Source organism: Dama dama, chromosome 20 (genome assembly GCF_033118175.1).
Source record: "Dama dama isolate Ldn47 chromosome 20, ASM3311817v1, whole genome shotgun sequence".
NCBI classification, from domain to species: Eukaryota; Metazoa; Chordata; class Mammalia; order Artiodactyla; family Cervidae; genus Dama; species Dama dama.
Window position 1 is genome coordinate 7,766,431 of NC_083700.1, and position 12,446 is coordinate 7,778,876.

At 38.0% G+C, this 12,446-nt stretch overlaps 1 protein-coding gene across 1 annotated transcript in view; it reads left to right on the plus strand.

The window, feature by feature from the left end:
* RGS5 (regulator of G protein signaling 5) overlaps positions 1 to 11,990 on the plus strand; it is a 54,677-nt gene extending 42,687 nt beyond the window's left edge. Inside the window, exons 4-5 of the mRNA XM_061120224.1 lie at positions 1,879 to 2,045; positions 7,020 to 11,990. Coding sequence (XP_060976207.1) covers positions 1,879 to 2,045; positions 7,020 to 7,181 — 329 coding nt within the window. The 3' untranslated portion in view covers positions 7,182 to 11,990. The remainder of the gene's footprint in view (positions 1 to 1,878; positions 2,046 to 7,019) is intronic.
* The last annotated feature ends 456 nt before the right edge of the window (positions 11,991 to 12,446 follow it).

Below are 12,446 nucleotides of genomic sequence, written 5' to 3' on the forward strand. Positions count from 1 at the left end.
ACCTGCCATCACTTCCCAATGTATTTTTCGGTGTTGTTCAATTAAAAAAAAAAAAAATGTGTTTATGTTAAGTACAGGGAGACGGGTTTAAAATGCAAAATTTCTTGTTTGGATCCAGAATTGTCAGTGACCTTAATTCAAGTTAATTATAACTTAGCAATTCTGTTTCTTTAAAACTGAGTGCAATTGCTGGGAACTGTGAGGGATAGAAAGACAAAATGTATAGAAAGAAAATTGAAAAAAGACAATGTTATATTTCTGGCTTAATCATTATATTTTGTGCATATTGTTTGAAATCGTTGTTTTGAGCAATGACTAATGAATGAAAATTAGAATCTATAAAAAGAAGTAGGGAGAAATATTCAAGAGGAATGGAAATAGAAATTAGGTCAAAGGAAATGAATTCAGTGCATGAATATGTTCTCCAAGTAAAACTAATGAATTGTAGAAGTGTCTTCTGAGGAGGAACAAGTTAGAGGAAATGTAGACCTTGATGTACCAGTCAGTCCAGCCTTCGGCCTGGGAGGCAAATGCCAGGCCAGGCATGCCTGTGACTCTGATATAGTCTGTGGAGAAATAAAATTTTCTCTCCTTCCTTTAGAAGTCCACTTACCTTACATGATAAATATGCATGGATTCTCTCTCAGTACATACAGATTTGTTGGAATTTGGGTTGAAAAGAAGTATCTATCTATCTATCATCTATCTCTCTCTCTATCTAGCTAGATATATATCTAACTATCTATCTATGTCAGCTTTAAAAGGAGGAAAATATTGAAGATATAAAGTGATTTTTCCTTTGTTCCTCTTCATTTGCTTCCTGATTCCTGACCTTGCCTTCAACTTACCTACCACTTTGGAGCTTAGAGATGCAGAACAAGGTTAGAAGAAAGAAAAAACAAACGAATCAGACCCAAGAATCTCTAATATACATATTTGCATAAGATATACATATATATGGGCTTCCCTGGTGGTTCAGACCGTAAAGAATCTGCCCTCAATGCAGGAGACCTGGGTTTACAAGCTGAAATATATGCTATATGAGCAACAGTACTCTGAAAACAGAACCACAGCAGTAATAATTACACTTAATTTAATATGTTCTAAAGACTGATGCTTCACTGATGGGTGTAGTAACTGCTCTACATGTGGGCCCCTTCATCAGGCCCCTACCACTCCTCCTTCAGGTCTCAAACTCCTTCAGGTCTCAGGTCTCACTTTCTCATATAGGCTTTCTTTAAATCTAAAATCAGGTTAGGACCCTTTTGTTACTCTTACTATCCTTCATATTGCTTTCTTTTGTTGTGTATACATTTTTTGTGTATGTTTCTTCATTTTCTTGTCTACCTCCCCAGAATCTTCACTGGGGCAGGTATCATGTCTATTTTACTTATCATAATTCCTCAAACATAATATTTACTCCAAAAATCAACTTTAGAGAGAAAAAAACTAAATAGTTGATATGCAAGAATCAACATTAATATTACTTACACTACCAAATCAAATTTTAAGTGTAGTTTTTTCTTTTTGGTAACTGATCAGTATCCAGAATGGCGTTGGTGTTCGCAGTGTTCCTTAATGCTCTGTACGGTTAAACTTTTATTACCCACATATAGGCTGTCTGTATTTGAATCCCAGTTCTGCCACTTTTTCCAGTTGGTTAACTAATAGAAAGTTACTGATCTCTCTGACCTCATGTGTAAATAGGATATAGCAGCCTCTGCCTCTTAGGTTTGTAATGATTAACAAATGAGTTAACTTTAGTAAGGTTATTACACAGATAACAGAAGTGTGTTATAAATAAACCTAGGCTACAACATGGGCTATAATGATAGATAGATAGAATACATTTCCTCAAATAACCTTTTTCCTTGCTAGATGGACTTGCCAGCTTCAAAAGTTTCCTGAAGTCTGAATTCAGTGAGGAGAATCTTGAGTTCTGGATGGCCTGTGAAGATTACAAGAAGATCAAGTCCCCTGTCAAGATGGCTGAGATGGCAAAGAAAATTTATGAAGAATTCATCCAAGCGGAGGCTCCTAAAGAGGTTGGTCCTGATTGGAAAGTGGGTGAGAATGGTCAATGGGGGTCAGCTCAACAACTTCCCAGGAAGGATTTCCATCTGCAATACAGTTTGCAGCTAAAGGTTATTCCTATTTGAGAATGGGCCACCTTTCTTAAACACCTACTGAAAAAGCAGAGCAGTACAATCAAGCAGATATGAACTTGAACTCTGCTTAAACCACTTTCTAAGCAGTATAGATCTCTCTTCAGTAGCATGTAATCACAAATGAGGATAATACAGGCTGTATGATCTCGGATGAAGTACTCAGTCTCTCTGAACTTAGTTTCTTTCTTTGGGAAAATGAGGATAATGAAGACTATTTTGCAGGATTGTTGTGAGGATGAAATTAAACAGTGGATGTGAAAATATATATCTCGGCATTTGAACAAATCAATGTCTGATGAATGTTTCTATCACTTCATCTTTTCACTTTTCCCCTTTCCTCCCTTCTTTTTCATTTTTGGTGAAAATTCTCTCTTTTCCATCCTATTCTCCGCCACCCCCTGGTTTCCCCTAGGGCTTTTTCATTTACTCTCTGGTCTGGACAAGGTTTCTACTCATGAAAATCAAATGATTACATGATGACAGTGCTACAGATGTTGGAGGACAATATAATATTAATTAACTGTTAAAGATGTGTGTTGATTTCAAAGAGGCTTTAAGGTAGTTTATCTGCCCTTTCCTATTTGTGAAACTGAATTGAAAAGATTTTTTGTGGAATTCAGGATGACCTCAGCAAGACCCATTCATCATATTTTGGTCAGGTCACTGATTTCACATTGCACACTATAATCCAGTCTGGACATCAAACATTTCATCAAAATTTGAGGTGAGGTACAGAGGTGATCTGAGCAAACCCTCTAGGCAGGCAGTAATTAACTTAAGATGATTTGAGAGAGGGAAACCCTAATATCCTTTTTCTCTCACAGGTGTTCAAGACTCTTGAGGGTCTACCATTTGATACTTATTCCTTTGGTAACGCATTACTCATCACTGATCCTTTTTAAAGGGCAACTTTTGGCTTCCCTGATGGCTCAGACGGTAAAGCGTCTGCCGGCAATGCGGGAGACCAGGGTTCCATCCCTGGGTTGGGAAGATCCCCTGGAGAAGGAAATGGCAACCCACTCCAGTATTCTTGCCTGGAGAATCCCATGGACAGAGGACCCTGATAGTCTACAGTGTATGGGGCCACAAAGAGCCGGACACGACTTCACTTTCATTTTCACTTTTATCCGAATGGATTATTATAATCTAATAATTAAATTAGATTATATCTCTAATGCCAACAGATGAGCCACCTCCATGACACAGGAAGTGGAGGTGAGGAACAGAGACTATAGAGTACTACAGGTCAAGGTGGAGAAAGTGAGAATCCTAGCATGCACCTGGGTTTAGTCTTACTGTGGGAATTATTTTGGAATCCTCTCTAGAACCCCTCTTCTAGCCTCAGTCTTGCACCCCATGCATATGTATCGGCTTTCCTTTACTTCTGATGCCATTTGTGCTGGGCTGTTCTGTCAGCAAGGAATCTCTATTTGTGATGTTACCAAGGACATTAATGTACTGTTAGTATTAAATGTGACACAATTTCCTGACTTTGATTGATTTCCCATTTCCAACCTATCCTCTTACCACCTTCATTCCTCTTCACAGAAGTCTAGGCTTTGAATATATGCAGATGATGGAGACCCATCCAGGCTATTGCTAGGTGCTCTGAGCTCTAGGAAAACATTGTTCTCGAAGTTCCTTGCTAGAACACTCATGGGTATCATGAAAATATGAGAAATTAAGAATGGAGTTTCAAAATAAATAAAACCCCTGCTGAGTTACTAGAATACACAAATGATGGCCTTCATTATAAGGACCTGTGGGCTCTAATTAAAATAGCTTTGGCCTCCAGCCTCTGAGTTGAGCATCAGAGGGATGTAAATCCCACTCTTGTTATATAATAAACACTCTGTGAATGTTTGTGAGATGAATGGATACAGGTATACAGACTCCAGACCTTTCTTGATGTATGACTTTGGGCAAGTTTCTAGCTAAAGCCTTCTAATTCTCAATTCTCTTTAATTGTAATAATTTCATGTATGTGTGTGGTGTGTGTGTATATACCCAGAGGATGTTTAATAAATTGTAGCTATTGTTTTGAAAATTAGCTTGCATTTTGACAAAAATTTGAGATTTCACTTTTAGACACATGTTTTTATTTATTTACCTATTTTTTACTATTTATTTTTGGTTGCACTGGGTCTTTGTTGCTGTGTGTGGGCTTGCCCTAGTTGTGACAAGCAGGAGCAGCTCTTCCTTGCAGTGCATTGCGATAGCTTCTCTTGTAGAGCACAGGCTCTTGGCGCAGACTTCTGTAGTTGAAGCACACGGGCTCAGTAGTTGCGCCTTGCAGGCTCTTGAATACAGGCTCCATTGTTGTGATGCATAGTCTTAGTTGCTCTGCTGCATGCAGAATCTTCCCATACCAGGGACTGAACCTGTGTCTCCTGTGTTAGCAGGCGGATTCTTATCCACTGTATCACCAGGGAAGGCCTACTATTTCATATCGATGAATACCAGAATGACTTGTATAACAAGTTTACCCAGGCAAATAGTAATCTAAATTTTCTTTATCTGAATATTCACTTCAGTTCTTTAATATCAGGAACTGAAGGAGAGATATAGTGGTAAAAAAATGGAACTGAGATTTAAAAACCAGAATTTACCTTGTATAGTTTGATAAACAGATAATTTGTACACTAAAAATTGTTATGTCCATATCTTACTAAAATTTTTTTGTCTTTGCTCAGTAGTATACAGATGAGTATATATCAAAATGATTCATTAGAGGAGCCCATGTACATAAAAATAATAAGAAAAATAGCTGTTATTTGCTATTTATGTATTACAGAGGTTAAAATATGTATCACTTCTTTAAAAAACATATCAATTCTTTAAAAAAATTTATAATTGTTAGAAATTTTATAATTTATAGTTGTTAAAAAATTTATAATTGTTTATTTTTGTTAGAAAATTTTATAATTGTTAGAAATTTTATAATTTTTAGCTTTATAATTTTCAACTATTTTGAGTAAGGCTCACTGCTCATCTAGTTCAGTATATATTTAAGAGAAGGAAGAAGCATTGCTTTATTTTTTTTCCCATTTATTTTTATTCGTTGGAGGCTAATTACTTTATAATATTGTAGTGGGTTTTGTCATACATTGACATGAATCAGCCATGGTTTTCCATGTGTTCCCCATCCCGATCCCCCTCCCACCTCCCTCTCCACCCAATCCCTCTGGGTCTTCCCAGTGCACCAGGCCCGAGCACTTGTCTCATGCATCCAACCTGGGCTGGTGATCTGTTTCTGGAAGCAACCTAGATGCCCATCAGCAGACGAATGGATAAGGAAGCTGTGGTACATATACACCATGGAATATTACTCAGCCATTAAAAAAGAATTCATTTGAATCAGTTCTAATGGGATGTATGAAACTGGAGCCCATTATATGGAGTGAAGTAAGCCAGAAAGATAAAGAAGCATTGCTTTAGTGTGGCAGGAAGAACAGACTGTTCCTCACTAGCTGCTTGTGGGCATGTAAATTGACCTCTTTGGATCTTGGAGTCTTCACCTGTGAAGACAGACATCTTACCTCCCCTGTGAGCCTGTTTCCAGTGCAACCTGTGAAGTTTCCACCATTCCTGCATAAGACACACAGGTTGCTGTCACCTGTGGAAAACATATCATAGCCTCAACTCACGTCGTCCTGGACCTTTGATCACAGTCACTCCTGTCTATTCCGGCCTGGCTGTCCCCAGTCACGCCTTTGTCCCTGGCTCTGACCTAAGGACACTCCATAATTCTTTGAGCCCAAATAGCTTTTCTCAGTATCAAGAAACCTTAGCAGCCCAGGAGAGACCCAAGCACTTCCTAATGTTTCAGTTCAGAACCATTGGTTGATTTGGGTTTTGTTTCTTCTTTACACTCAGATACAAGAGTCATTGTAATAACAACGTGACAAACAGTGACTTTTCTCAAATCATACTCAGGCAAGCCCAGGCAGGCTGTACATTGTACCAGCCCAGGAGACCATTCACATGGACCCTAACACGGATGATGTCCCTGGCAGTGACACAATGTAGCAGCCCCGCATTCAGGCCAAATAGGCCATGATGCCTCCCAACACTCCAGTCTCCTGGGTCAAAGCAACATTGCTGGGCTTTGGAATCTTCTATCTACCACTTATGATCTTGGGCAAATCACTGTAACTCCTCTGCTCCTCAGTTGTAAAATGTGGATGTCAGTATTGCCTCTCAGAGTTGTAAGATTCAAGGAGCATAGCACAGTGCTGGTGAAAGTAAAGTTCTCAGCACTCAATAAATGTTAGTTGCTATTGTTATGAATGTGGTGCTAAAACCATTGTGTCTTTGTTTGTTTCAGGAAAAAAACAAGTTTCCTTATTCTTCTAGAGACATGCATAAAGTCTTGGATCCCTGATCAGAATTTCTCTCTCTTCATTCTCCCCATTAGGGGTGAAACCAAATGCTGTGTTAGGAAGACTATGGGATTAGGCATCAGGATACCTAGATTCAAATTCTGAGTCTCCGCCTTCAAATACATTTATTAGCTCTGTGATCTTGAAGTCCCTATCTCTCTGCCTTTCACCTAGAAAAGGAAAGACTCATTTTTTTAGGGTTATTGAGAAGCTTATATGAGGTCTGTCTGAATCAGTTGTTTATTTCTAACACTGGGTGCCTAATACTGGTTAGATTGTAATCTGAGTCATGCATTTGTTGAAGCATCAGTTGCCTTACCCTACTGTATATAAAATAGAAGTGATAAGCTATTCTAATTTCCTATGCCTCTCTTCCCCTCATGTGTTATGTGAGAGACACTTTTCTCCCTACCCCTCCTCAAATCCCACAACCTGGGCTGACTCAGTGACCCTGTTTTCTGGCTCACAGGTGAATATTGATCACTTCACGAAGGAAATCACAGTGAAGAATTTGGTGGAACCTTCCACAAGTAGCTTTGATGTGGCCCAGAAGAGAGTCCATGCTCTAATGGAGAAGGATTCTCTGCCTCGCTTTGTGCGCTCTGAATTCTACCAGGAGTTCATCAAGTAGCAATGCAGTCAGGCCGTGAGAATCGTCCTGAGAGTTATTTCGTCCACAATCACCCTGCACTTTCCAGCAACCCACATATCTTCCTGTAGCAACTTGCTCAAAGATTCTGAGACGGAAAACCCCAGGGAGGGCTGCTTACTGTTTTGCCCACGTTGTTTTGGATGATTATCTACTGCCCCAATGTCTTCCTTTTCCAGTTTCCCCTTCCTGCCCCCATTCTCAATTAAGCTCTACTCTTGTAGGTTGTTGTGAAACTCAGTCAGAACAACAGAAAAACTCTACTTAGGGAAATATAACGCAGAAGTATGATATCATTGAATGTGGCTCCACTTAGTAATGGATCGCCATCTAAATTGGGATGAAAAAGAATATGGACATGGAAAAACCTATTTCAAGTGAGATTAACTGATCTCATTTGTTGTTTTAATTCTGATCCAGGGAGGCCACTCATTATTTTCTGAATTTGGTTAGTAAAAGGTGGTAAGCACTTTATAAAAGAGGCAACCACTATTTTTAAGCAAATACATTGTTCAAAACATTGGTCTTCCTCTGACACCATCTTTGTGTTAACTAGAGATTATAAACAAGAGATACAGCCAAGAATATATTGTGTTTGTATAAAATCAATCTGAACACAATCCATGGGGTTTCTTATAATTCCCTCAGACCTTCCCACACATAAAGTTACCAAATTCTGTACTAAATCAGTAACCTGAGATTGACAATGGACTACTTTATAAATGTATCTATGCCTCTAATATGTAGGCCCAAAGTTTCCATTTTCAAATTAGTTAAAATTTGTGTGAGTGTAAAATTCCAAAATTGCTAACTCCAATCATGTAAAACAAAAACATGCTGCTCATTGCAGTGGTCTTCCACTTCCGTATCAAGAGGGCTATCCACTACAATGGGGAATCTTGTCAGACCTAAAAGGAGTAGTCGTCCTATGATGCAATCAGTTTGTTAAGTAAATGATGATTACCTTCAAAATAGCAAATTGTCTTCAGAAAATAATTTGACAAAATGCAGAGACTTTCTGAGTGAGATAGAGCTTTATAGTACCCTGCATTTTGCAAAATGATCTGATCTTCTAGCAACTGCTCATTCCCCTCCTTATTTTGCTCACCATAGTAATGAATTATATTATAGTTAAAACACACATTTATACCCCTAACATGCCTTACACACAGCCAGTTTTTAGTAGGTTTAAACTTTTAATGCTGTATCTCATTATTATAAGTCTTACTAGCATTTCTTATTATCTTTAGTAGATTTGATTAAGCAATACATAATCTAGTAATAAAGAGTCCAACTGTGTATGAGGGTAACCAAGTAAGGATACTGAGTTAATTAAAAAAGTGATTTTTAAGGGATTAATAAACATCTTAAATGTTTAAGTAGAAGATTACATTGTTCAGTCTTGTATTTCCTCCTTTTGTTTCTTTCTTTCATTTACAAACTCTTAGTTTCACATGTCTGTAACCTATTAATTCAGTTATTTCCCAAAAATATTGAAAGTAAAGCAACTATATGACTGTATTCTTTGAGTAAACACTGACCACATTTGTTGGGTTTTTCTTATTTTTGTTATTTCAAAGACTAATGTGCCCTTCCTGAATACTTGCCATTTCAAACTCTGAAAATGTGACTGGGTCTAGTGCCAACAATTGCTAGTCTGGTATGAGTTCCTTCATATTTGTCAATATTGCTCACTTCAAAGAAACTGCATTGTCAAGAGGTTGACAGGCCAGGTCAACATTGTGAGCATATAAGAGAAGTTCTCACCGTGTCTATTTGTGTAGGAGTGACAAGCAACTCACAGCAAGAATGCCCAGCACAACCTTTCTCAGCATCTGTCTATGTTGCCCCAAAGGGGTATAAAACCACCAATCCTATACTTGCTCAAGCAGCTAGAAAATTTAAGAACCAAAGAATCTAGGTGAGTTGTCTTTTCTTAAATGCTAAAACATTTTTAAGAAAAATTTGAATGTCATTAAAATTTCAAATATTTTATTCATATTATTTGAACTAACCAAATGTTTACAAATACCCAGAGAATTGACTAGAGACTAGAAAGTTCACCAAGATGGTTGATGTTACAAAGACTCAAGCTTACCGTATTCACAAACTGACTGCACATCCTATGTAAGTGGGTAGACTTGTCAGTGGAGGATAAAAAGGTCCTTTGCCTTTTCATAAGCTGAAAACACAGGAGGCAGAAAAAGCAGGAAAAGCACCAGGAGGGCAGAGTTGTGAAGACTACAAGAAGCATGAATGCCTTGCAGTCAACTGGTGACAAGTAATATATATGTAAACATGATTTTAAATTGAAAGCAGTATGAACATACACATTAGACACTCTTCTAAGTAAAAAATTAAAAGGAATATAAATATCACAGCCCCAAATGAAAAAGCAAATATATAAACATTGTCCTAGAAAGTTCTCTGACATATTTTGAGAGTGTTTTTAAACTTTGAAGAGAAAAACCTGAGCTACCAAAAATTTCCATGGTAAAACAAACAAAACAGCATTCTTTTAAATTTTGGGAAGTTAGGAAAACTAGGGTGATCTTTCCAGGAAAAGAATGTGTAATATCTGTTATCACTCCCTTTCCCTCCTCCCCTTCCTCCCCAGTCTCCCTTGAGTAAATTGCCTGGGCAAGTACGAAGCTCAGTGGAGGAGCCCTTGGCACTGATGCGTTCCTAGCTTGAGAAAATGTAACGCAGCCCTGTGTAGATCTGGGATGTAGGGAGGTGGTCAATGGGAACAGGAGTACATGCTTCTCATCCTTGAGAGAAACCGAAGATTAGGGAGGCCGGGTAACCGCCATGCCGTTTCTCTGCTTGTGTCTGATATAGTTTGAGCTTGGCATCAGATTAATATCTAAATCTGACCAGAACAAAGAGGAACACTACCTATTCTAGAGTAAGTTAGGAGGCTGTGTTCCATGTTTATCTGCTAAAGCAGTGCTTGTTCATATGAGCAACCACCAACACACACATACACACACACACACACAAATAGACACCTTCTGAAATGTAGAACTGATGTGTTTCAGTAATTTTGTTTTCAAATCAGTAGAAGCAAATTTATAAACACATTTTGCGCCCCACTCCCAAAACCACCCGTGTCCTCATTCTCTACTGTAAAATTATGCTTTAAGCAGGTTTCAGTTTTTAGTGCATAAGGAGAAGAATTTGTTAAAGAAATTGCTTTAATTTTTGCTTTCTACAGAGCCATCAATTTTGCTTGGTTGTTGTTCTTTGTATACACTCCTTTTCAATAGGGTGGAGTTATTATTATTTCAAAAAGTATAATAAATCAGTTGGTAAACTAATAAAAATTCTTTGTCAGGAATTTGTCAAGCTATCTGTCCCATCACAAATTTGATAATTTGAGAATCATTTCAAAGGCTATTTGTATTTCAGGGAAATGATTTTTACTCTTGAAATCATTCCTTCTCATAGCCATTTTCTTTGTTTCCTGGTAATTTAGCAAGTTTGGTAGAAATAGGGTCATGAGAAAAGAAAGGGCAGAAAGGAGGAGTGAGAAGTGTTGAGAAGTAAGTGCCTAGACTTAGCTACAAAGTGAGTCCATTCACTAGGAAACATTTAAGAGCATCTCCACTTGATTGAAAATCAAACAGCCTTTTGGCGTCACCACCAAGATCTGCAGGAAGGCATTTCTTGACTAAAAGGGAAGCTAGATGTGAAACTCCACTTTAAAATCCTAGGGAGTCTTGATTAGATAAAAGAAGAAACACAGAGGCCATCCTTTCCCCAGTGGGTTTGCAGGTGCCAGAGAGCAGAGCACGGAGAACGCAGTTTCTAATATCTGAACGTCCAAACCCAAGGGCCAGACAACTCTCTGTAGGTTCTGGACACGAGGTCTTATTATATCTCGGTTTATGGGTTTTCCAGTCTTTCCATTCTATTAGATAAGTGTGTGTTTAATAGTTGCTTTGGACAAGGCTCCTTAACAATTTAGCAACTACTCCCTGTGTTAAATGTATTTTCACCCAAACAGGCCATGTGGCAGATCAGAGCCATAGAAAGAAAGGCTTCCCCCACCATCCTGTAACTGAGAAGATCAAGTCTTCCAACTAAGACATTAATAGCTTTGAATGGAAACTCACAGCAGAGAGTAAAGGGAAAAGACAGATAACCAAACTTTGGAGTACTATCCTCACCTCACAGTTTAACAATAATCTTATCGTCTAGTAGAGAAGCTACAAATTCAACTCAACATTTATATCTAGTTTGATAAGTCTCTTCTTTTCTCACCTGAGAAAATTTTCCTTTCTCTTTCACACCTGTCTCCATTTCTCTTCTCCTCCAGCATGAGAATACATTTAAAATAGTTGAGTCTAACCACATTTATCTACTAATGAATACAATTAAAGCATTTAACTCCCTATCTAGAAACATGTATAAAGTAAGGCATAAACAAAACAATGGGAAATGTGGAACATTTTTCCAATGGAGAGAAGTAATCTGGATAATTTTTGCCAAAAGATCTTTTCATATCATATGTTATTAGAATTTGGGAGACTGAGCTTTTTCAAGACTGCTACAACTCGCAACTCATCTTCAGGAGACCAGCCTGGAGAAAAGAGTGGAAATGAAAGTTTGGAAGTCCATTCATCAGCATGTATCCCATGTTTTTCATTTAGGAATAATTGTGTTTATCTTCAAATTTTGTATCCAATGTATTGTGTACTCTGTAACCCATGCTACTTGATAAAGCACCAAATATGTATCTGTAACCACAATCACATTTATTATATTAAATATGTATCTACATAACAATCTCTGATTCCTTCTTGACTCCTGAACATTCTTGATGTGACTCTCTCCCTTAAGATAGGCTTGTTTATTCACTATGCTCCTTACAACAACAGGTGGGAAGATCCCTCTCCTAGTAAACCTCAACTGTAATATAGCTTGACATGCAAAACTCAGAAAGGGAGATAACAAAGTGTCTGATATTCATACACTGTTCACTACATTCCCCTGGATTCAGATGGCAACAATGTATTGATGTAGGTATTCTCTGTTAGAGTTGGCTCAGCTCATTAAATCATTTGGATCCTGAAATAGTGAGCATATTTATTCCTTTCTCTTCCTGAACTTATGAAAGACCTGAAATCCACGAGCCACTGCAAACAGCTTAGTTCTACGACCTTAGATTTGGTGCTCAGATAGTTTACATAATGGGCTCAGATTATACAACTAGTGGGACTGGGACTGAGCGAAAGGGAAAAT